At 39.1% G+C, this 27,241-nt stretch overlaps 1 protein-coding gene across 1 annotated transcript; it reads left to right on the forward strand.

The window, feature by feature from the left end:
• On the forward strand, window positions 1-26,418 carry LOC129352020 (one cut domain family member 2-like). Its single transcript, XM_055020840.1, is given in 5 exon segments — window positions 1-267; window positions 270-410; window positions 413-1,198; window positions 26,037-26,285; window positions 26,288-26,418. Coding segments are annotated over 5 exon segments (1,323 nt in total). The 5' UTR covers window positions 1-158; the 3' UTR covers window positions 26,326-26,418.
• The last annotated feature ends 823 nt before the right edge of the window (window positions 26,419-27,241 follow it).

Genomic DNA, 27,241 nt, shown 5'->3' on the forward strand with positions numbered 1-27,241 from the left:
GGATATGGGGGAGCCGCCGCACAGGCCCGTCTGATCCACAGAAACACACAAAGAGCTGGAGCCGCCGGAGGAGGAGGAGGAGGGAACCGGTTCTGACCCATCCCGGAGCAGCAGGAGACACGATTCCGCTCGACCCAATGGACTGAGAGGACAGATGAATGAAGACTGCCTACACTAACGCCTATCGATGCCTGGCCAAGGACCTGGACGCGTACGCCATGAACCCGGACATGACAATGGACGGCCTGGGCAGCCTCCACGGCGGGGTGGCCCTGACGCGGAGCTGATGAGCGGCGGCTCCTCGGGCCTCCGGATCCACCAGGACCTGGCGCCGCGGCCGGCCATGGTGTCCGGGATGATCCTGGAGGGCAGCGGGGAGTACCGGCCGGAGCTGTCGCTGCCGCTGCACCACGCATGAGCGTCCCGTGCGACGCCGCGTCCCCCGGGATGAGCGGCACCTACACCACCCTGACCCCGCTGCAGCCGCTGCCGCCCATCTCCACCGTGTCCGACAAGTTCCACCACCATCACCACCACCACCACCACCAGCGGCTGCCCGGGAACGTCAGCGGCAGCTTCACCCTGATGCGGGACGAGCGCGGGCTGCCGGGGATGAACAACATCTACAGCCCGTACAAGGACCACATGTCCGGGATGGGTCAGAGCCTGTCCCCGGTGCTGGGCAACGGCCTGGGCTCCATCCACAGCGCCCAGCAGGGGCTCCACAACTACGGCTCCAGCTCGCACGCAACCCACGACAAGATGCTGAACTTCGACCACCAGCACCGAGGCCTCGGTGGCCCGCCGGCCGGGATGATGCCGCACCTGAACGGCATGCACCACCCGGGCCACCCCCACCCGCACCTCCAGTCGCCGTCGCACGGGCCGGTGTTGGCGTCCACGCGGGAGCGGCCGCCCTCCTCCTCGGGGACGGCGGGGGGCGGCGGGTCGGGGCAGCTGGAGGAGATCAACACCAAGGAGGTGGCGCAGAGGATCACCGCGGAGCTGAAGCGGTACAGCATCCCGCAGGCCATCTTCGCCCAGCGGGTGCTGTGCCGCTCCCAGGGGACGCTGTCCGACCTGCTGCGGAACCCCAAGCCCTGGAGTAAACTAAAGTCCGGCCGGGAGACCTTCCGGAGGATGTGGAAGTGGCTGCAGGAGCCCGAGTTCCAGCGGATGTCGGCGCTCAGGTTGGCAGGTAGGAACCCGGAGAAACCCGGAGGAACCCGGAGAAACCCGGAGAAACCCGGAGAACATGGAGTAGAAGAGCTGGAGCCTCCAGCCTCCAGCCCGGGGGAGGCTGGAGGCTCTGGATCTGAGAACAGGGGCGTCCGAAGTCAATTGGTGGCCCCAGGATTGATTTAGTTATCCTGCCCCCCTGACTTCAGTTAACAGAAAATATACATTTGTTAATTAACTTTTTCAATTCACTTTTTTCCAATTTTAATCAGCATAAAAATGATTATTGATGAATTGTCACCTTGTTGAAATAATGGCCCGAGTTATTTTTCATCAGGAATAATTTTTTTGGCATCGTTTGACAAAAAAGAGGAATTAATTAGTTATTTAATTTACATAATTTTGCGAAAATCAACTCTGGCTAAAAAAATCCCCAAATAAAACAAAACAGAGTTATTGACAAAAAAGTTTTTTATTTATTGTTCAACTCATCTTCTGGCAAAAAATAGTTATTTTTTTTTTTTACTTCTTTTCTTTTTCTTCTTTTTTGTTACTAAAATTCCTTCAGGCTGACAAACAAACTTTTTTATTTGGCAAAAAAGTTTTTTGTTTTTTTTAGTTGTTGCTTGAAACATCTTTTGGCTGCCGCAAAAAAATCACTTATTTGTAAAAAAAAGTTTTTTTATTTGTGTGAATCACGTTTTATCAAATAATTACTTTTCCCAGTATTTCAGCAGGGTGTTAAATACGAAACAAATATTTGTCTTTTATAGAAAGAATAACTTCGGTCCAGAGCCTAATTTGCTGCATCCAAATCAGATTTATTTCATTTTTAAGTAAAAATAAATTCTTGGCTAAAAGTAACAAACGTTTTGAAAGAAAGACAGAAATCCAGAAAATAAATGTGTTCAATTGAATATTTCAAATTTGCAAAATCCTATTTTAGTTTTGTTTCTACAGTCAATAAAAATCCATTTTCTTTACCAAAAAAATCTTTATTTGCTGCATTTTAATTTTATTGACTCAATACTTTTGGCTCATCTAACAAAAAGTTTGTACACCCTGCTTCAGAATAAAAATAATTATTTGGAATCAGGTCTAGTTAAAAATATTAAAAAGACGATTTAATGTTAGATTTTCTGATTTATTGTTATTGATTTCCTGGTTGGGAGGAAACGTAGAAAATTCCCACACTGAGCGGCTTTGTTTTGGTTTCCTCTGCCCTCCTCGTCTGAGTGGATGATTATTCGGGATCACTGGTGTTTTGATTACCATTATTGATCAATAACAAACCCGGATCGATAGGAAATGACAAGGTGGTGGGATTCCCTCCATCAGCCCTCTCTTCCCGCTCTGACGCTCCAGGTTTCCTCCTCCCTGCGAGCCGAAAACAGAAAAATAATAAAATTTACCTCCAATATTCAGTTAAATGAATGAAATGAAAACAAATGAAGAATTAAAATGAGGAGGACTGTTGTGTTAATGAAATGTGTTCAGTTTTATGAGCTGGAGGAATATTTGCTGTTGGATTTGCTGATTGTGAGGATGTGTTGGTGGGTCTGCTGCCCCCTCTAGTGAGGAAAACCCGGTTTGAGTCCAGTCCTCTATTGTCTGCAGAACCTCTCCGGCTCCGGCTGTTCGCTGTATTGATTGATTTGTGGGCAGATTGGAGCAAAACTGGAGCATTTCTGTTTGTTTCGTCTCATTCGGTGGCTCTAACCTCATTATTATTTATTATTATTATTATTATTATTATTATTATTAATGTGAAAACGCTCTGGTTGTTGTCATATTTTAGACTTTTATTTATGCCTAAAATGCCTCATTATATTGTTTTAAAAAATACAGAATATTATTTGGTTATTTTTCTTTTTTATTTAGCTCTAAATCAATTAATTTACATTTTTGTTTTACGAACTGATTTTAGCAGCTTTCTTCAGGAGTAAAATTATTGTGACATTATATAAACTTTAATTTAAAAAAATCTGCATTTATTATTCTAATGTATTTCAGATTTGTTGAGGAAGAAAATGTGTTTGTATTTTGACTAAACACGTATTTCAAAACATTATGGCTAAATCTGAATAAAATGAAAATAAGCTTCTTTATAAAATACATAATTCAATAATTTCAGCTGCTGCAGCGTAAAAACTTTACATAAAATACATTCTGCTCTGCTTTACGCTTCTTTCACGTGAATTATTAATTTCAGGGTTTAATTATAATATTTTTGTGTTGCAACCTGTTTTTGTTTTGGGTCGTTTCACAATCACAGCCTGAACTTTGGGATGTTTGGCAACATGTGCAGCGAATCACAGTCGTCCTTCTTTATCTCTGTTGGCCTCAGCAGCATTTTATCTGCTCAGTTCATGTCAATATTTCCTCAGACTGTCGAGCTCAACTCGTTATTTTCTTCTTTTGACAAACAGTCCAGTTCTGAGGAGGAAAGAATCTGAAAAATAATGAATTTTAGCTAAAAATAGAGCTTAATTACAAAACAAGTGATTTTAAAAACATTTTATGTTTTATGTTTAGAATGTAAATATATCAGGTTTTAAATGTTCCTTAAATGTTTTCTTTATTCCTCTTTAAAATAAACAAAAGCTTAAATATCAAATGTGACCAATATAAATGTAATGAATTAAATCAGTAAAATTAGCCTAATAATTATTTGATTGCGTAACAGTTTGTGAAAAAATACCTAATAGTTGTAAATTACAGCAAATTTGCATGAAAAGCTCAGTAAATATTTTATAATTTGCTAATTAAAGCTTCTGATTGTTGAGAAAATTAAATTTTTCTCTTTTATTTTGAAGTATTTTCAACTATTCACCTGCATCTTTGCTACATAAATGCTGTAGAAATAGAAACATTTCTGTTTAAATCTGTCTTTTTAAAATAGGAGTAAAGTCAATGTTTTCCCAAAATTACGTCTAATTTTACAGTTTGCTGGAATTATGATCATATCTGATCACGTGAAATTTAAAATGTCTGCCCGTATTGTTATGTAATGTATGACATTTCTCCAGAAGGGAAACTAACTGTTGGTTTATTACTGTATCAGTTGCTGCTGCTCTTTAAGAATGCATCAGAAATTAGTGCTGAAGTTTTCCCGGTTCTGATAAGTGGGCCGATGACCCGGATCAGATTATCTCTGCAGAATCTGACTGTGATTTCATTAAGGCGGTTCTTTGATTTTCCAGACAGCTGCTTCATCAGGCAGGTTCACAGGAAATGACAGGAGCGAAGGAGCGGGAGGCGGAGGGAGGCTGCAGCCGCCTCCCGTCCGGCCGGGTTGTAAAATGTGCTGGAACCGATCAGTTGGAGTCATTTGCTCACTTCAAGGTTCTTCTCCTCACTGAGAACAGATTCTCTTCACAAGATTTAGAAACTAATAAATCGTCTTTTGCAGCTGAAATGCTCTTTAACCTTCAAGCTAATCTTGTCTAAACCAGAAAGTTACAGAAAAACAGAAACTGACTCATCGGACTCTGACTGATGTTAGCATAAAGCGTTTGAAAACCAAAATTTGTCTTTAGCTGAACAATTAAATTCCTTTAACATGTCAGGAAACAGGAAGAGTTAAACTTCTGAAAATCAAAATTATTTTGCTAGCAATACAGATCTGTAGCTCCAGAGCTAACAAGGTTAGCATCTAGATATATTTAGCTAAGATGACCAATAAAACTGATATGAAGAACTGAACTTTCAAAACTATATTCAGGACAACCATCGATCATAAACTTTCTCGGTAAAAATAAATAGCAGCCAACATGACATAACTGTTCATCCAAAACAAAGAGTGGAACAGTCCAAACCTTTCAGCGAATGTGGAAACATCCAAACGATTTTAGCTAACGGAACGTCTGAAACAGTTTCAAATGCTAATAATTAATAATGTGAACAATAATGAATAATGTGAACAAACTCCAATAATAACAATTAAAACTCCAAGCTAACCCACTTAATATCATAGTTGTTCTGCAAACCAACTTTCCAAACTCTTTGGCTAAACTGTAAAGGTTGACATCTGTCTCTGTTTTGCTGACACAAATAAACACCCAAAAATATTTAGCTAACAGATAAACACCCATTACTTTTCTACTAACATAAATAATTTAATATCTGAAAGTCTTTTTCTAAAAGTATACAGTAGATAACATCCAGAACTGTTTTTCTAAAATAACCAACTGAATCTCAAAAACTCTTTAGCTAACACAAAGAATGAAACATTAAAACTGTTTTGCTAATATAATCTAATAAATACGTAAAGGCTTCTAGCTAATAATCAGTGGTTGCTAACAACCACTAGCTAATAATCAGTGGTTGCTAACAGTGATAACCAGCTAATTTGAACCTTTCAGTTGATTCAAACAATAGTTGACAACAATTACAGAATGAATAAAACGTCTTCACTAAGAAAAATAACTGAATATGAAAGCTAATGAAGTTAGATGTTTGCTCCAAACACTCACCCCTAACCCCAACCCAACCCCAACCCAACCCCAACCCTAACCCCAACCCCAACCCTAACCCCAACCCCAACCCTAACCCAACCCCAACCCTAACCCCAACCCCAACCCCAACCCTAACCCCAACCCTAACCCGTCTCTACTAAAATGAGACGTAAAAGATTCAAAACTGTTGAGCCAAAATAAACCTTTATTGTTTAATAAACAGAAGCCATCATTAACACCTGAACATTGAAATGTTATGCTAACATGAACGGCTAAAGTTCAACATTTCAGTAATGTTTATTACCAATAATGGAATTTATCCTAGTTATAATAAGTCGAGTATTTATGACTGACTCCAGTTGTTTTGCCAATCAGTTTTTAAAATAATGTAATTCTATGTTAAAAGTGTTTAAACAATAGTTCTCTGTCATTTTCAACATTTTAAAAATATGCACGTTTGTTTTCATCTTTAATTCTGTAAAAATATCAAATTAAGCTCCTTCAGCCTCACAGGTATTTTTTACAGTGACTGTCAGAACAAAGGGAGCAATTCTTACATCAGCAAAGCTACAAGCACCCAATAGAGCTGAGGTCAAAGGTCAGGGCAGTGAATCTGAGAGAATAGATGAAGCAAATTTTCCCCAGACCAGGAGACAAGGACTGCAGCATCGCAGGGAACTGGAAACCGATTACATTTAATTCTTCTCTCTAATTTGTTATTTTTTAACATCCAACTTAATTACTATTCTATTTATTCATAGAAAAACAAATCATGCAGCAAATTAATGGATTATTTGCTAATATGAGACTTTTAAGAGGATTTTCTTCTTTGTTTTTTATTCAATAATGTCGTAATTTACCTAAAATTTTAATTGGTTCTCCACATGTCAGAGGTTTGGTTCCTGACCCCAGGACATTTACTGTGTTTCTAAAACCATGAAAAAAGAAACATTTTTTGTCATCATTTTTGCTGATTATCTCTGAACATGGTTGTGATTAAATATTTGATTCGTTTCCAGCTGAAAAGCAAAAATAATAATGATTATGGTGACGGGAGAAAAGGAAGGAAGTTTAGTTGTTGGCATTATGTCATTAAGACTGAAGGCCAGACCAGGTTTAGCTTCTATGGACAGAAATAAAAAAATAAAAAAACAGTTGAAATAATGCAAATTGGAGAGTAGTAGGAGAAGGAAGTGAGAAGTGAGTTTATGAGCCACTGACAGAAAATCAGTTGTTTTACGTTGTCTTGATGTTTTCTGATGCAAATATTGATGCTAACTTAATTCAAAACCCATAATATCTTCCAATGAGTTAAAAAAAATACTGTATGCATTAAACGATAACATAGGAGTTTCTATTAGATTTATTACGCTTCTCTGCCTCATTATTTGCAGTTAAATGAGTCAAACTGCTATAAAAATCATAAGAAAAGTTGCAGAATTAATTTATTTGCTTTGATGATAATCTTTTCTCATTTTTGATGGGATCCTAACGAAGCAGGTCTGTTAGCTCAGAGTTTGGACTTGAGAAAATAAACAAAACAGGAAATTAATGATTCTAGCAAACAGAAACATAAATCCTGGACGTTTTGGTGATTTCAGTGCTAAAAGGCATCAGCATGTTACAGTATTTGTGGATCTCAAAGCTAATTTCCTCTCATTTAGCTAGCTTAGCATGCAGCTGCAACCTGAAACAGTTTGAGCATCTCCTCCTGCTTCCATCTCGTTTCCAAGCCTTTTCTTTCTCCATTTCCTTCCTCGGACCGGTCTCCCTTCGCTCTCCTTCGGCGAGGGGGGAGGAGGTATTATGTGGTCGTAGGGGAATTGAACACAAGAGCAGAGGCAGCAGCGGCCCGATGAATTATTGATGGGAATCTCAGCATGACCCGCCTCGGTCTGCTCACTTCACTTCTTCTTCACCTCGCAGCCGGGTTAACCAGGCAAGATGGAGGGAGGGAGACGGAAAGGAGGAGTCCATTGTTTGGACGCTTTGCCTTTGAAGACCAGTGAAAAATGACAGAAAGCCTGAACTTAATTATCATCATCAAGATAAAACTTGTTTCTCCACAAAATGTCTTGAAATGTCAACGTTTGGCTCTGAGTTAATTAGAATCGGTTGGTTTTGGTTCTGATCCAACTTTCAATCCATAAATCCTGGATGAGTTTGGAGTCATTGTTGTTATCTGAGGTGATATTAAAGGATTTAGAGGTTTTTGGCCTTTTCTGCTCTACTGTATTAATATTTTCCAAAGCACTAGAACCAAACCGACCCGTAGCATGATGCTGCCGCCACCATGTTTGACAGGACAGTGTTCTAACTTTGACTCTTCCTAGCATATTTCATGTAAGTAAACTTGCTGCAAAAATGCCACATTTTTCCAGATAAGTTTGTCTTATTGTGTAAGCATCTTAGTAAACTTCAAATAATACAAAACTAACTTACAAGTAACTTTTCAGCAACATATGGAAGGTTGTTTCAAAGCAATTCCTTAATATTGGTGAAAAGTTTCTTGGTCCACTGGCAAATTATTTCACTTTTAACATTAAAATATTAATTTCCCAAAAAAAGAAGTGAATGTTTAATGAACTTTGACCTCACAAGTTGTCAGAAAATCGGTTCATAAATGTGTGATTTGGAATCAAACGTTCTTGTCACCAGAAACACGAGTTTGAGTGTAAAAGCAGGACTTCCCCCATCGAAACACGTCACTTCCTGTTCTTAGTGGGTGGAGCTAAAGTGACGTCACTAGATGACCGTTTGAACGTGCTGATCTGTGGTGACGCGTCGCATGTCTGGTTCAGCTGTGAGCTTGTTTCTCCTATGGTGAGAACCTGCGCCCGCCTGGTTTGATGCAGCTAAAAGATTTTGATAACTTTTGATGCTTCAAGGTTATAACTGCTCATTTTGAGGTCTATGACTTCTATGAGGAGTAAAAAGTAGAGCTGAGCCTTTAATACGTTCATTTAGATTATTTTGCTACATGGATTTTAATGTGCTAAGCCGAAAGTTGATTGATTACTTTTTATGCTTTTATATAAAACATCACAGCTTTTGTCCAATGGGAGTTAATTTCTGGTTCATAACTGCTGGAAAACACTATTGTTGCGTTCATGTTGTTCTAAAAGGAGTTAGCTCATCAGCAAAGCTAATCAAGCTTAAAACATGTAGCAGCAGAGATGCTAATGCTAATATTATGGTCCACAGTCTACATTTCTAAAGAATCTCAAAGAATGATTGTTCAGATTATATGTCGATTTATTAGTTGTTGTTTTTAAAACAGGCAGAATTAAACTAAATTGTGACGCTAAAAACCAAATTTCCAGATTTTGAAAGATTTGCATTTTAATTCCAATAAATAAAGAGCCATCATACATGAGTAGGCCTGTCACAAAAATGTTTTCTGAATGGTCCCAGAAATTATCATGATGAATTATAATATCGTTTAACTTTCAATTTCCAAAAACATCTGAAAAATCAATAAATTCTGAAAGACATTTAACAGCAGAACTGAAAAAACCTTTTAAATATTCAAAATAAATAACAATAAAAACCAAATAAACTGAATTATAAAACCTCTGTGACCAAACTTGTCCTTGAGAAAAGGTTCGGTTGAGACCAAAGTGAAGACCATAAATCATGTAAATGTACATTGAGCCTCAGTGATGCGATGGACGCTCATGACTTTATTAATGATTTTCATGTGGAACGTTATGCAGGAAGGATTGCTGCAGATGTAAACATGACCTTTCTAATGCAGACCAGAAGCAGATTTAAGAATCCACTTAGGGTGAAATTGTGCAGCAAATCTGGAACCGAGATATTTTCCATTTTATGCATCCTGTAGCAGCAGCGCCGGTGCATTATTAATGAGGCCGGACTCGGCTTTATGAAGCAGATTACCAGCAGGTACCATGAGAGCCTGCGTCCATTTCAGGGTTCCTCCCCTGACCTCCTGCACACGCGCAGGCCGCCATCGATTAGTGATAGTGGATTTCAGGAGACTCGTGATGTTTGTTTGTGTCCGTGTGAGAAGATTTGACAGATACAGTTATCTCTGTCTCAGCCTGTCGATAGCAGCGCCGGAGGCTGCAAGTGAGACGTGACGAAGTTTGGGTCCAACTTTATTCCCGCTGATGAGTCGGTAAACATCCTGAAGTGATGCAGCGCAGTCAGAGCCACGTTCTGAAATTAACGCCTCGCTTCATTTGGCTGCTCTTCACTTTTGCTACATTTTAAAATGATTGCAGCATTGATGTTGCATTTTTTCTGATCTTGGTTGGATAAAAATATCAACTGTGGACAATAAAAACAGTAAAAACTGTTATAATTTTACACACATTGATTTTGTAAGAAACATTTAGAAATGTGATGTTTTGAGCAGCTCTAATTTGGTACAGAAATTTATTGTTTATATTTTAAAAGCTTTGCTGGGCCAGCAGGGCCGGAGTTAACAGGATGTGGGCCCTGGGCGGAGCAGCTTTGGTGCCTGATCCATCGGTGGGGGGGAACTGATCCGCTGCTCAGTAGCATCATTAAAATGGACTAAAATGTTATAATTTTCTAATATTTGACTCTTGTTTATACTCACAACAATCTCAAATTAATAATATAGCTGTATAAAGTTCAGTGTTTGAGCCGATTGGCTCAGCCCTCAAAAGCAGAAGGAAGTTGTAGATGTTAGCTTCTGTGCTCAGACTGTTTCTGCTGTTTCTGCTCTGCGTATTAATGCATATCAATTATATTTGGTGTTTGAACTATTAAAATACACACTTATAAATGTTTTTAGATTTTTTTTTAGAGCATTGGACATTTCATTAATCATAAGTATTTTTTGGCCACATCTTTTCACTTTAACGTTTTAAACATTTTATTATAAATTTTTTTCTTGGATGTTTTTATTCATCCAATGAAACTTCTGTTTCCTCTTGTTAGTTTTGTTATAATAATAGATTAACATGAAAAGGAAAAACTGCTGCACAATATAAAGCAGCTTCCTTCACCAGCCATAAGAACAATAATTTAAATCAAACAGTCGCTGTGGACCAACGACGAGCTGCACTGAAAACATCGTCAGAATCAGAACCTCCTGCTGCTGACAGCCGGACATTTTGACGAGTCCGACGTGTTTTATGAGAGACGAGAGGATAAAGAAACCGTCTGGTTCCCATGTGAAGAAAACTGGGACACAACAGGAGAAACCAGGAGGCTGGTCGAGTTTTCTCGGCACTTTGAGGGAATCTGACAGGAAACTGCAGATCCTGCAGCAGTGAGACTGAAACCGGCTGGAAGGAAACAAACATCTGGTGTTTAAACTACATGTGGAGACGAAACTGGTGTGAAAACAGTTTGGGTCAGAAAGTTTCTGAGTAAATCTAAGCTGCACATTCTGTGATGAAACTGGAAGAAAAACGTAAACTGTGATGATGAAGATGGTGGTTCAGGCGGGTAAAGTCCAACTTCCTGCTGTTTGGACGGTAAACGGAGTTTCTGCTGGGCAGAGTCACTGGTTCATGACGTTAGTCTCTCACTTCTCATGATTTTAGTTCAGGATTAAAAACATCACAGCAAACGTCTGAAATAACCTGCTAATATATTACTAATAGTTCAATAATGTTTATTTTTGGCATGTTGCTTCATTTAAATGACAATGCAGAGTCTCTAATACGCTGAGATTAATTGTAGAACATTCATTTGCCTTAAAATTTATATTAGAGATATACCAGAGTCATCTGGTGTTGGAAATGCAAATTATTTCAATTAAATGCATCTGAAAAATGCATTGAAAGCAGCAAAGAGACACATCTGTATTGTAGAAATCAGATAATCTCTTTCAGATCATATTGTGTTTCTGTGATAAACAGTTGAAATATTTCGTAGCTCTGCAGGGAGCAGCGCTGCAGTGATTGTCCTTCCTGATTGTCCACATCAATTAGGGCGTGATGTTGGCGGCGGCGCTGTTGCAGAGCCCAGAGCGGCCGGGGCTCAGATGAGAAAATGCTTCTGTCGCAGCTTTATTAGGGCGGTCAAATCAAACGTGACAGGCGTCTGAAGGAAACGCTCGGCCAATCCGCTCGGCTGCTTTGTGTTGAAAACATTTCAAATGTTTTCCAGATGAAATCAGGACCTGCTGCATCTGTTGCCAGGTTACCGTTTCATCGTTTCTGCCTGCTGATTTTTCACATCGTCAGACAAACATTCGTATTTGGACTGAAACGATTAATCGGATTAATCGGATTAATCGTGATTAACTGATCATCACTAGCTTGAGTGTTCAGACACAAGAAAAGAGACAATTGCTGAAAGAAAACCAGTCATTTAGCCAAAATAAATTTATTTCCCTTTTAAGATAAAAAAATCCTTTGTTTGTTTCATTCAAACTATTCATCGTTTTCTGTTTGAACTGAAAAATACTGAAATGATCCCAGATTAAATCAGACTTTGTTTAATTAGCCTTCAGTTTAAATCAAATTGGGCTCCAGTCAGTTTTCCGTCTTGTAACATTAAATGATTCCCAACATTTTGAAATAAATAGTTTTAATGTCATAAATGTCATAAAATGCAGCTAAAGGGTTACTATGACGATTTGAGTTTTTTTGTCTGGAAACAGCAGAAGTTGTGTGAGGGAGAGAAAAATAAATAAACACATAAACTATAAACCGTATCAGAAATATTCCAACGGTGAGAAGATTCTGGTTGTTCATTTTTATTTCCTTTGAAAACATTGATTATATTTGTGAGGATAAAAAGGTTTTAACTTTTAGTTGCTCTTTAATGAGACTGAATTGGAGTTTGGGCCTCATGGCTTTCTGGGAGGGTCCGGCAGAAACGCGTGAGTCCGGCGGCGGTGAGAGACACACCGGCTGACAGGAGACAGAAATACCTTCGCTTTGATGAAGCCATGTTTAGATAAAGCTGCAGCCATGGAAACAGCTTAAATATCGGCAGAATATTTTCACATTCAGAGTCAAAATCTAAAAACATCCAGTTTGATCTGAGTGAAAACAGTCCAGCTGCGTAAAGTCCAACGTTTAAACTGAGCGTCTGTTTAAAAGTACCACTGAGCTACGGAGCTCCAAACATGCCTGATTTTTCACTCCTGTCAGCAAAATCCCAGAATAAAATGTAAAGACTGTTTTATTGGCTAATTTAATTAACACTATACATTATGTTACAACTAAAAGTGAGTCGACATTTCTCAGATTTTGATTTATTTTTTCAGTTTTCTCCAATAAATTTTGTAGACAAAGACGTGGAACAGAAACAAAGTCTGAACACATGGTGTGCTGATAGAAAAATAAATATTAATGCAAAAAAGGCATAAAGATGAAATATATAACATCAGATATTTCTATTTATTCTTGTGTGATTTAATTAGCTGTGTTGATTTGAATGAGTGATTTTAAAACTCCAGCATGTTGCAGAGAAACAGTCGGATTTTTGTTTCTGTTGTTTCTTTTCTCTGTTTCGTTTCCTCGACTCATTATTATTATTATTATATTATTATTAGTGTCACAGTTCAGCTGTGAAATCATATGCAGTTTCTACCGACGACATCAAGTCTGATAAACGCAGCTGACATCATTTTTATCACATTTTGCCAGAAATAAAGCAAGAAACTCTTTATAATTATTTTTAATAATTTTATCCAGTTGATATTTTAAATTCCCAAGAATAGTTTTTCCTTTTTGTTTCTATGTATGTCATATTTACTGTGTATTATATTAATTTACACATTTTCTATTCATCCTGCATTAAAGCTGCAGCACAAGTTTCTTCCCTAAGACGTAATGTTTAATTTTTATTCATCACAAAATTTATAATTTTTATTTAGAGCTTTTCTTAATTATATTTCAAATATTTTTTGTGAATTTATTTTATTTTCATTATTTTGTTTCTAAATTGATTTTTAAATTCTATTAATTACAATTTCAAGAATTAATTTGCTTTAATGTTTTTAATATTTTCAAAATATTGCATTTTTATTTACTTTTTTAAATTCTAATGTTACATATTTTAGTTTTAAATAAATTTTTACTCAATTACATTTTTAGATTTTTTGTTATTTTTTTAAGTTGATTATATTTGATTATGTAATTTTAAATGACTTGTTTTTATTTTCTTAATTTTATTTATGATAATTTATTTAAACTAACTTTAGAGTTAGTTTTTAAATTTCTTTTTTATATGTTAAATATTTGTATTTTACTTGATTTAATTTAATCATTTAATTAGAAAGCAAACTAGAGTAAATATCAGATATTATTTATTTTCTTTCTCAGTGTTTATGATTCATCTCTGGAGTCGATGAAGTCGTTTACACTCAGATATCGAACAGAAACACGTGTTTGTCGTTCTTCCTGCTCTCCGTTCACACTGCGTTTTCCCTGAAGTGTGTGTGTGTTGTGTGGTGTGTGTGTGTGTGTGTGTGTGTGTGTGTGTGTGTGTGTGTGTGTGTGTGTGTGTGAGGCAGCATTGGGGCAGATAGATGACGTGGATCGATGGCTGTAATCCCGAGCAGATTAAAAGAGCATTAATACTGGCAGCGATAAGGTAAACGGTGCGGACCCAGATCTCCATTGATCTGCAGGAACCTGATCCAGACCGGTTCCTGGAAGAGACGGGGGGATGAGGGGGGGAGTGATGGACGACAACGAAAGCAAAAAAAAAAAAAGAGAGACGAGCTGCATTTGAACGCATCATGGAAGGAAGGATCCACTCTGCAGCTTTTATGGCATCTTAAAAGTTTGTCCTCTCATAAATTAATGCAACTTTATTGTTGCAATGCTTCCTATAGCTCACATTAATCTGGTTAAGTTCATAAAATATACATAATTATCCTCATATGCATTTATAATGTGACATTGACTCGTCTTAAATTCTGAAATGCTTTTAATCTTCTGCTTTTTTTACAAATAAAATGATTCAAGAACAACAAACAGTTTCAAAAGTCAAACTTCACCTAAAAACATCTAATATTAACACAGGTAAATTAGGGCTGAATCGATTAATCATGATTAATCGTGATTAATCGTGATTAATCGTGACTAATCACTTATTGAAATAATTGTCAACTCATTTTGTAACTAATTATTAACTGAAGTAAACAGAAAAAAAGACAATTTACCAGAAGAACAACATATTCAGAGCAGTAATTAATAAAAATCTGTACAAAAATATAAACATTTTATATTAAAGACATAGAAAGCTTCAACTGGTTAAAAATAAATCTCCTGCTCCTCACCTTTAGTTATTTAATTAACAGCGTTTAATTAAATAACATTCGTGTTTCTTCTGCATCTAAAAACAACAAAAATGCTTCAAAAAACTCAACCAGTTTCTCTCAATACATTCAGGTTTTTTATGGAAACTGAACTTCTTGAATGTAACGTCACAAATCAGCAGCAAACTGTTACCTAGCAACCTAACCTGAGCTCCAGCACATTTGGTCAGCTGGTTTACCGCTGTATCTGCTGGAAAATGGCTGCTGGAAAAGACGAATGTTTTGTTGTTGACTTACAAGCCAGAAACCATTTGCTGCATTCTTGTTAGTTGTGCACTTTTGCTTTTCAAAGATGAACCATTGTTTAATTGCATAGATGTTTTGTATAGATGTTAGAACTGATCATGGAAGCATCAGAGGTCGTTAAATGATCATTCAGGCTAGTTAAAGCCCACTTTTAGCTATAATTACAGTCAGACAAAGCTGATTTTATGTTGAAATGGCTTTCCGTACCTTTAGATTTCCCCAGTAATCACTCCTCTGCCACCGTGCTTTTAGCTGATATGAGGGATTTCTCCTTCATGGTTTCATTTAGCAGACGTCTGTCCTACTGAGCATGCTCAGACATGTAAATGACCCAAATCAAACTCCTCCAGGATTCACCTCATTGTCCTCGATTCTGGAGCTCAGAATTCCAATAAATCGATATTAAACAATAACAACGGAGGTTCTAGCAGATTTTATCTGGAAAAGTAAAACCCAAATATCCAGAGACAGAAAATGAGTTTCCAGAGGTCAGACGGTGGCTCCTGTGTGTTGCTCACCTCCTCCAGATTTGTCAGTAAAAGCATTAAAAAGCAGCCATTTTGATGCGTATCAGGCGGATGGGTTTGAAGGGAATCCTCCTCGATTTGATTGCTCCACATAACTGGATTCATTAGGCCGAATCTGTCTGTTATTGGGTTACGTTTCATATTGGATGAGATCCAATTGCAGATATTACAGCCTTTAATGGAGACAGGTTTAGCAGGAGCGGGTCGGGGATCCAGTTGGGAGGAAAAACCGGCAAATAAATTCAGAGGATTTGTTATGAATTCAACTGGTCTGGGAAAAGCTTTTCACCTGTTCACTCTGTAAGGTTAGTGCAGCTTTAGCTTGATTACTGCTCTTGACTGTTTGTTTGGGTTTGTATTCACACTTAACGATTAATCGATTACTTTCATCTTCAATGTAAAATTTCTAGATTTTTTGTGCAGTTTTGGCTAAATTACTGCTCTGACTGTTTTGGTTTATTCAGCAAATTACTTATTTTTTTGGATCCGTTTACTCCGGTTTCTGATTAATCAATTACTAAATAAGTGAACTAATACTGAAATAAGCGATTAATCATGATTAATTTGATTAATCACAATTAATTCAGTGAGTCTTTTCAGCCATAAATCTGTGTTCATGAAGTTCAGAGTGGAGGAAACAGAAAATATGACCAGTTTGATCCTTTATTTTGTGTTTTCTCTCCTGCTTCGTGTCGCGGGGGAAGCAGGAAACCCGATCGACTCGGATCAGCTTCCACGGATCGTTGGGAGACAAACACGGCGGTGAGCGGTTTGCCAGGATGTCCGTTTATAGCCCAACGAGCTCCTTCGGATCAATCACGTTACGATACGACTTATTGATCCTGGACTGTGTTTTCTGACGAAGCAGAACGCCCAGAGACTCCACGGCTTCTGGTTTCCAAAAACCGCCGCTGATAAGAAACAAAGTCGTTAACTCATCAGCTATTAGTCTGGCTTTGTGCGTGTGTGTGTGTGTGTGTGTGTGTGTGTGTGTGTGTGTGTGTGTGTGTGTGTGTGTGTGTGTGTGTGTGTGTGTGTGTGTGTGTGTGTGTGTGTGTGTGTGTGTGTGTGTGTGTGTGTGTGTGTGTGGCGTGTCCAAACAGAGCGTTATCCTGACTGTCAACAGTCAGCAGGTTAAAAGTTACTGAATGTTTTCTCTGAACCTCCACAGAGATGTTTGCTTTTCCAGCCCAGATGAAAGTTTCTGCAGGACTTTTCCTCGGCGGCCATCTTCCTTTTTCTGATGAAGGGAAATAATAAAAAAAAAACTTTTAGCCAGGCATTAAACATAGCTACTTCTCACTGAGCCCACATCTCTGTTGGGAGAAAAAAATAGCTTTTTTTCATTCAATATTAATTTTTTTATTGTATATTTTCACTAACTGCTAGCAGAAAATATGATTTTCTGCTCTCCAACCCATAAAATATTTTTTTATTTAGTCTGATGTAATATAAAATTTTTTAATGCCATGTTTTCATTATCTATAAGCAGAAAATCATATTTTTTTGTTCTGTCACATAAAATTCTAACAAAAATCTGGTGTTAAAATGCTGCAAACTGAATATTTTTGCAATCTTTTTAAAGTTTTGAATATAGTTTGGCTCCTAAATAAAACCAGGTGTTTATTCTGACATCATCAAAAAGCAAAATAATTGAAACTCTTCAGCTGTTCAGTGTAGTCAGTTGTCTAAACATGCAGCTCTGCCATAATTACCAACATAAACATACAATAATTGTATCTTTTGCTCTTTATTATGAAATTAAAGCACAATAAAAATTGAACAAAGCAAAAATGATTGAGATCTAAACAGAATGTCCCCATTAACTGAATTATTAGTTGTTTTAAAATGAGTAAAATTTAGTAATAAAAATAATCAGTCTAAATGTTTGTTAAATGGACGAACACTGAGCTGGAGGACAGAAAACAGAAAAACATGGAAACTGAGGGAGGCGGATGACATCAAACCTCCTCTGAGGCCATTTCCTCATAGGCTCGATGACATCACTGAGCCTGCAGTGGCTGTGATTGGTCAACGCGTTTGCCCTGGTAAACAAGCTGAGATACATTACTGAGCGTGTGTGTGTGTGTGTGTGTGTGTGTGTGTGTGTGTGTGTGTGCAGAGATGGTTTATCAGTGTATGATCTTTATGTCCACACGGCCTGGAGTGACTTCACTGGACAAAGGTCCCCAACACACACACACACACACACACACACACACACACACACACACACACACACACACACACACACACACATACACACACACACACACACACACACACACACACACACACACACACACACACACACACACACACACACACACACCCTCTTTGTTCTGTTACATCAGCTGAAATATCAATTTATTCATTTTATTTCAGGTTTTCTTAAATTATCTCATAGTTTTCTGTGTTCAAAACCAGGTTATAAAAATCTACAGTATTGAGTTTAAATTTGCTGCAGTGTCAAGAAGTTTGGAGCCAAATTGAAAGATTCATGGTAGGGGAAGCATCATGCTGTGGGACGGCTGAGTTGCCATCAAATCATTGTATTTCAGCAACAGTTAAAAGTTAAAATAATCAGTTCTGCTAACGCTACAGTGCTGGCAACAGGACATTTATTAAAAGCTAATGCTAATGCGCAGCATGTTATTTAGTGGAGGCTAATGCTAGTGTACCACACCAACATGGTGCTTTAGCAGAAGCTAATGTTAGAAGAGCAATGCAATTCAAATTCAATCTGCCCTTAAAAGCAGCAGTTTCATTTTGACATTACAATTCACATCCAGAAATATTCATTTCTACGAAATGTTCACAATGTTAGCAAAAGCGCTAAGCAAATAAAATTAGCTTCCCTGTTAGCGGATTAGCATTCTGAGATCAGAATTAATGTTTCATATTCATGTGAAGCAGCAGGACGTGTTTCTGCAGCAACATGAAGAAGAACTGGAATATTTAACGTTTAAATGAATTATTGTTTTTATTGGACTTTAATTCTGCTGATCCAAACGACTCTGAAGGAGAATCAACCAGAAACAAAGTGGCTTCAGTTTGTTGCTCCATTTCCGGTTATCTTCTCAAATCAGGAGGACGAAAGCATGGTGGTGCATTAAGTATGACCACACACACACACACACACACACACACACACACACACACACACACACACACACACACACACACACACACACACACACACACACACACGGTGCTGATTGCTAAGTGCTAATATTGGTGTGTGTCTGAGTGCAGCGTTCGCCAGGCCGACGCGCCGCATCAGGATGAAGGTTTCGCTCTCGACTCAAAGCTTTGAGCAGAAACAAACGTTTACTGTTCATGTAGGGAAAGCTGTCAACTCATTTAATCTAAAACCAAATTTGTAAAGATTTCATCAAAACAGGTTGTTTACATTTATCTGATATATAAATGAAAGCAGCTTTGATTAATTACCTAGAACATGATGCATGAATGTTCCTGACAGTCTGTTGGATGTTTCTTCCAGAACCTTAACTTCTGCTTAAGAACCCATCCAGAACCGGTTCTGATGTGTTTCTGATCTGTGTTCTGTTGGAACACCAAGTTTCTCAAACGTTCTGCTCATTTTGGTCCAACCACTTCATGTTTGTCTTGTTTCACCAACAAACGTTTCTCCAGACATCAATATCGGGTTATTGATTATTGGCAGAACTGGGTCGTAACCCAGTTTACTTGAGTGACTTTTTTTGAAAAGTATTTTTATTACGCTGACCTTTGAGTCATTTTATTACAAAGTATTTCTTTCTGTTCATAAAATCTGGATTTTGTTCCACTGAATGAAAAACAATTTGAACTAAAACTCAAACTCAGTTTCTGTGGAAAGAAACTCCAACAGACCACAGTGGTGGCAGTATCATGCTGTGGGCAACGTCGTCTCGTTTCAGTTGGGGTGTATGTAAATTTTCGACCTGCTGCGATCGGGAGAAAAAACTCCAAACAAATTGAAACTTGTGCATTAAATCTTTGGGGTGAATTATAGAGAGGAGACGTCGGAACGAAGCGACGGCCAGCGGTCGTGAAAAAGTCGCCGCCATTAACGAGCTGATTAACGACCGGACCCAAACGGAGCGCTGCGGCATCCAAAGCTGCGGCGCCAAGCAGTGGAGTGTACGTTTGAAGGGCGACTATTACTTACCCTGCACTTATGTGCCCTCTGTGTAATGGATACCAGGGCTTAAGTGGTAATGGTGCAATAAAGACACAGAGGGAAGGAGAGACGCTGGGAATGTTGGAGGAGACGATGATGAAGATGATGGAGGAGGAAGGAGAGATGCTGGGATAATGGAGACGGATTTAAATCAAAAGGAAAAACCAGCAAGGCAGACTGGAAAAATATTTATCTCCTCATTTCTAATGCTAAGTTGTTAGCTTCATGCCAGGAGTAACAAGATGGCTGACAGCAGCTGGGCGAGATTTAAGGAGAAGCGGCAAAAGCAAAGGAGGTGGATTAGCAAAGCTGATGGTGTCGTCCAGGACGAGTTACTCTGCTGTCTGAACGTTGAGCTGCTAGCATGTCGTGATAGTCTTCAGTCAGAGGCTTCTTTAGATGCACTGCAGCACTGACTGCTACTGGAGAGCCAAGTAGAATGAGGTTTAAAGGTATTTGAGTGAAATGCAGTGATGGAGTTTTAAGGAAAAGCTAAAAAAAATTAAAATATATTCCAAAAATTCTCATTATTTCAAATTAATTCTCATGATTTAAATTTTATTTGACTTTTTTCTCATTTCATTTCTTAAATGAAATGTTTGGATTTCATCTCTGGATCATTTTTATGATTCTACTTTTCGTCAGTCTGGTTTTATCGTTGAGTTGTTGACATGAATTCAGGCCGGATGGCATAAAAACCACATTAGATGCATTATTCAGGTTTTTGGGGTAAAATGAGTTTCCGGTTCAGTTTTTCCAGTTTTTTCGGTTCTGGTTCTGGGTCGTCGTCCGTCTGACTCGTCCGCGGAGACGGAGGCCGTCGTGTCGAAGCTGTAATCCATCTTTGTGGTGAGGATAAAAACAGGCTGTAATGACTCCACCGAGTTCCTCTCCCTCCAGCTGTAAGATGAAACCAAGGCTCACTGACTCACTCACTTCCTGTTTCAACTTTTAATAATGAACTTAACTCCTGTAACACGACCTTTAACACCGAAACGCAGCATGGAGGCTTTACATGAGGAGAACATGATTATGTTTTGGCTCAATGATAAAACTGACATCCATGATGGTTGATAGATGCAGAATCTGAGCTCGTTGTTCAACACGTCGCTGATCAAATAACTGCGTTTTTGTTTTGCCGATTGGTTTTCACGGGAAAATACTGGAACTGAGCAGAAACAGTTTAATTATAATAATTAAAAATGTTGAACAATATGTGCAATCAGTGTCTTTGCAGATTTAGAAATGATTGTCTCATTTTACCGATCAAAGAGAGAAAGTTTAAGAAAAAAAAGTGGGTCAAACTTACAACCCTGAAGGACGCCGTAATTAATTACAGTTCACTGTTTCTGCTGAACTGTTGAGGAAATTAGATGAAAATTAAATCAGCCGGTTTGAACGTCGACTTCCTGTACCAAGTTCTGCAGGTGAGCTCAGAACCAATCAGAGAGCTGCAGGACAATCACCTCTTCCTGTTAGGAGTTAAATACCAGGATGTTCATTTGTATGTTTAACTTCTTTTAAAGAACGTTTTAGAATGTAAAACTATTCGGACACATTGGAAATTCTGCATTTATGTGGAAATATTGGCAGATTATCTGAAAATCTCCAAAGTTTTCTTCAATCTCCACTTTAGTTTTTATAAATATTGATTCTCTGAGTTTTAGTGTGGATGAAAAGCCAAAGCACATTAAAATGTTTTACTTTTCATAGATTAATGTGTGGACCGAGCTTTTCTGTCATCATGGCACAAATCAGTGTTTCCAGTTCAAAAAGTCCTGAAGAGCAATCAGAGAAAGATCAAAAGTGTTGAAAGGAGCCGTTTTCTCCACCACTGAAACGCTGGACTCCATTTCTGTTGACGGTCCAATCGTCTGGTTCATCCAGTGAAGAGCGGCTGAGAGCGGCAGCGCTGGCTCTTCAGACCAAATACTCAGTTTCATTCATGTGAAGAGCAGAAAACGCTTTTAAAGTAGAACAGAGGAGCAGATTGGAGCACTTGACCTCCCCTTTTCCACTGATGCAAACAGACGTGAGAAACTGAACTGATGAAAGAAACTTTGATGATTTAATGGAGACTCAGCAGTTTTACTGCAGCAGATGGGAAAGAGATGATGATGATGATGATGGTGATGATGATGATGGTGATGATGATGGTGATGATGGTGATGATGATGATGGTGATGATGATGGTGATGATGATGGTGATGATGGTGATGATGATGATGGTGATGATGATGGTGATGATGATGATGGTGATGATGGTGATGATGATGATGATGGTGATGATGATGATGGTGATGATGGTGATGATGATGATGATGGTGATGATGATGATGATGATGGTGATGATGGTGATGATGATGGTGATGATGATGATGATGATGATGGTGATGATGATGATGATGATGATGGTGATGATGGTGATGATGGTGATGATGGTGATGATGATGGTGATGATGGTGATGATGATGATGGTGATGATGATGATGGTGATGATGATGGTGATGATGGTGATGATGATGATGATGGTGATGATGATGATGGTGGTGATGATGATGATGATGATGGTGATGATGATGGTGATGATGATGGTGATGATGATGATAGTGATGATGGTGATGATGATGATGGTGATGATGATGGTGATGATGGTGATGATGGTGATGATGATGGTGATGATGATGGTGATGATGGTGATGATGATGGTGATGATGATGTGGTGATGATGGTGGTGATGATGATGATGGTGATGATGATGGTGATGATGATGATGATGGTGATGATGATGATGATGATGATGATGGTGATGATGGTGATGATGATGATGGTGATGATGGTGGTGATGATGGTGATGATGATGATGATGGTGATGATGATGATGATGATGGTGATGATGATGATGGTGATGATGGTGGTGATGATGATGATGGTGATGATGGTGATGATGATGATGGTGATGGTGGTGATGATGATGATGGTGATGATGGTGATGATGATGATGATGGTGATGATGATGATGATGATGGTGATGATGATGATGATGGTGGTGATGATGATGGTGGTGATGGTGATGATGATGATGATGGTGATGATGGTGATGTTGATGATGATGTTGATGATGATGGTGATGATGATGATGGTGATGATGATGATGGTGATGATGGTGGTGATGATGGTGATGATGATGATGGTGATGATGATGATGGTGATGATGATGGTGATGATGATGTTGATGATGATGATGATGGTGATGATGATGATGATGAAATCATGTTTTGTTTGGTTGGATGATGGAAAATGAATCGGTTGATGTGGATCAAATGAAGAAAGTTTTCATTTCTGTTGGAACAAAACGCAGAAAGTTTCTTTTTGAGGATCGAATCTTCATCCCGCTGATTCATCAGAGACAGTTTCTGGATCGGGTTTTGGAAAGTTTTCCATTTTCAGAGAACCAGCTTGTCGCGTCATAATGAGATGAAACTTGTCATAAATTCTTCTGTGAATCCAGATTATTCACACATTTTTTCTGCAGTAGATATTTAAAACATTCAAAGGAAATGCATCGTGGGAAGCTGAACTAGCTAGCCACAATGCTACCTGGCACGTTAGCTGCCTAGTGACATAAACATTAGCTTCAGTGCTAATGCTATTAATGCTAACTAAGGCATGTTTGGTGCTTCAGCTGTTAAATGATCTGTTTCTCATTTAGAGGTTGATGGATTTCTGTAGATGAAGCCTGTTGGACGCACATCGTCTCTGAGGATATTTTGTTCATCATTTTATCCTCTTTAAGGTTTATTGCCTCTAATAGGAGACAGAAAACCTCCATGTGACGAAGCAGCTGAGAGAAAACAGCAGAAAGTGTTGAGTTGGTGTTTCCTGCTGATGTGTTGGAGACGCCGTCAGCGACCGGCTGACGGCGTCTCCAACCCGGAGCTGATGAAAGGCAGAGGATCCCTGCCGCATCGATTCAGCCCCATCGATTTAAAGAACAACCCCCCTCAGAGCAGAAAACCCCTCCTGAAGGATACAGTCGTGTGTTTGATCCTCACTGTAACCCAGACTGGGGGAGAAACGCCCAATCGGGTCGTTGGCTTCACCTCTGGGTTCAGAAATAAAACTGCATGTAAATAAGTTTAATGCGATCGGTTACAATTAATCAATTAACCGCATGTGAAATTATAATATGATTTATTGTTCTTTGAATTTTCTTTCTTTCTTCCAAAAACTCTTCAGTTTGGAGCTTTTATAGGACAGTTTTGTTTCCAAAGACGCTTTGATTCATTTTACTTGTTCCAGTTCCAGAGTTAAATATTCATTAGAATTATTGATCTTTGAGGATTTATTCCTGTACCATATGGCATGAAAATGGTCTCAAAACAACATTATTATTTCTCTCAATATAGTCATTAATGTGTTGCTATGCGTCATCATCCTCCTACTACTTCCTGTCGTCTTTGTCATTTCTGTCAGTAGTAACGTTCGGTTGTACAGATTAAGGTTATAATACTGCAGATTATTCATCTGTCGTTGGGGTTCAAATCATGTGTTTGTCCAGTGACTGACGTCTAAGTTTTGGTGTTTCTGTCTGGTGACGCCTGCGGGGCTGTTTTCCTAGATCCGTTTCCTGGATCCGTTTCCTGGATCCGTTTCCTGGATTCGTTTCCTGGATCTGTTTTCCTGGATCCGTTTTCCTGGATCCGTTTCCTGGATCCGTTTTCCTGGATCTGTTTTCCTGGATCTGTTTCCTGGATCCGTTTCCTGGATTCGTTTCCTGGATCTGTTTTCCTGGATCCGTTTCCTGGATCCGTTTCCTGGATCTGTTTTCCTGGATCCATTTTCCTGGATCTGTTTCCTGGATCCGTCCGGTCCAGCACTGAGTCACAGCTAAACCCAACAAAAACTAAACAAACTGATTTTTGGACTGAGGTACACGATGTTCCTGACGCTCATATCAACGGCGATAACCGGGAAGCCGAGTCCACCGAGGCGGGCTGAGAAAGGAATCCTGGGATTTATAGGACAGTAAAGACATTGATCAGAGAATAATAAAACGTTACACATTATGAGGAAACAGATTCATAGGAGGGGAAGCTGGTTGAACATTAACAGATTCCTACTGGGATTATGGTTCATTGTTTCTAGAGTTCAATCACCATCATTTGTCTTCCAAACAGATTCATTTATACCCAGAGATCAACAGCGCCACCGTCTGCTTTTATCAGGAACTAACAGCTTTAAACGCCCCTTCGTTCACCTCGGCTCAGAAAAACAGGATCATCTTCCAAATAAAACCGACAGAGGTGATGCAGATGTGATGAACTGACACAGCAGCGCAGCGGTGTGTGTGTGTGTGTGTGTGTGTGTGTGTGTGTGTGTGTGTGTGTGTGTGTGTTTACAGTGAGGGTAGCTTCCCCTTACATAACAGTTCTGTTACCGAGTCTTTAACCGGATTCGTATTGATCAGCCGGGCTCCGACTCTTGCATACTTAATTCATGGAGGTAATCAAATCAAACGCACCCAGACCTCCTGCAGGAGGCGTTAATGTGGCTTTATCTGCTCTGAACAACTTTCTGCTGTTCACTGCAAAACTTTACCTCATTTTACTTATTTTAAAACTTTACAACCTGCAGCTCTTCAATTAAATGAAAGCAATTCAGTTTTTTTATGTGACAAATTTGGAAAAAAAGAAAAGAAGAAATTCTGCCAGAAGACTCAGAAACATTTCTGACTTTTAAAAATCTGACAGTTTCTTATATTTTTCTTGCAAATCTTCAACTTTTGAATCTCAGAAATTACCAAATTGTTGAAAAAATTAAATAATTATTTTAATTTCTCAAACTAATGTACAACAAATGCTAAAAAACCCAACATATTCATACATTTATAAATTTTCACATTATTGAGACATTTGAAGTAAATTTGAAGTAAAATTGTGAGAATGTTTTAGTTTTGCATGAATTTCTGTAATTTTGTTGGAAATTGTGCAACAAACTCAAACATTTTATTCTTCAAAGAACTTAAGGCGAATAAATGCAGGAATTTGTTTTTAAGAGACTGAATAACAAATATTTAAACATATCAAAATCCTAACAAACAGTAACTTCAATATTTCCTCTTTCCCAAACCCGATTTCCTGCCCTGTGTTTTTTCCCAGCATGCAAGCGGAAGGAGCAGGACACGGGGAAGGATCGCAACAACACACCAAAGAAGTCGCGGCTGGTCTTCACCGACCTGCAGCGGCGCACCCTGCTGGCCATCTTCAAGGAGAACAAGCGGCCGTCCAAAGAGATGCAGCTCACCATCTCGCAGCAGCTGGGCCTCGAACTCACCACAGTCAGCAACTTCTTCATGAACGCCCGCCGCCGGAGCCTGGACAAATGGACAGACGACGGCGCCAGCCCCGGCCCCAGTCCTCGGCGTCCAGCACTTGTACCAAAGCATGATAGAAGACGGAGAAACGGAGATACGGGGACAAACCGGGACAAACCGGGACAGACCGGTCGGGGGGGTCAAGGTTTCGTCCGGTTGAAGCGAAACTGAAACTTTTTACACCATTTTCTTTCTTTCCTTTCCTTGAGGGTACAAACAGAGAGAGGGGCTGCTCACTGCCACGACTTGTCGCCAAATCACCTTCTGCTAATTTATCCTAGACGTAAAGAAAGCTGGAGGGTAAACTCATTAAAAACATACAAAACCTCACGATGGAGGGAAAACCCTCTGAATCATAGACTTCAACTGTCCACTGCTGATGTCTCCTCCAGGCTGACACTCTAGCCCAAAAACCAAAGACTAGAAGACAATGTGTGTTTTCTATTATGCAATATAAGCTAGGAAACAACCAAACACCAAACCAAGGAAAGCTTTATGACTGCAGAATGTGACAGATGCTCTGGGACATTTTCTGTGGAAATTCTCCTCAAAGGTCCAATCAGGAGTTGGGTTTCAGTTCAACGGTTCAAGCAATAGACAGTTTGTGTCGCTGAGGCGTTTTTATTTTCAGCAAACCAAAGATAGACAAAGGGAAAGGACGATAGTTTCACCCAAATTCAAAGATTTGACTCTCTAAAGAAGGTGGTGCCGAAATATGCAAGCACAAACATTCATCGGTCGACCCAACAGCGCTCAGCTCGAGCCTCATCAGAACCCTACCAGAACCCTTAGACTATAAACTACATGAGTGAGCACAATCTTGAAGCACATTTTCTTTGCAATAGAACCGGAGCCGGCGGCGACCCGAGTGGGCTTCGCATCTTAGAAAACTCAGGATGCCATTTATTTTCTAAACAGTGGCTGAAGTCCATTCGGTGCGCGTCACGAAAAAACACGGCGAAGTCCTCAAACGCGTCCAGAGACAAAACT

Source organism: Poeciliopsis prolifica, unplaced genomic scaffold (assembly GCF_027474105.1).
Source record: "Poeciliopsis prolifica strain line A6 unplaced genomic scaffold, Auburn_PproV2 SCAFFOLD071, whole genome shotgun sequence".
In the NCBI taxonomy this organism is placed as follows: domain Eukaryota; kingdom Metazoa; phylum Chordata; class Actinopteri; order Cyprinodontiformes; family Poeciliidae; genus Poeciliopsis; species Poeciliopsis prolifica.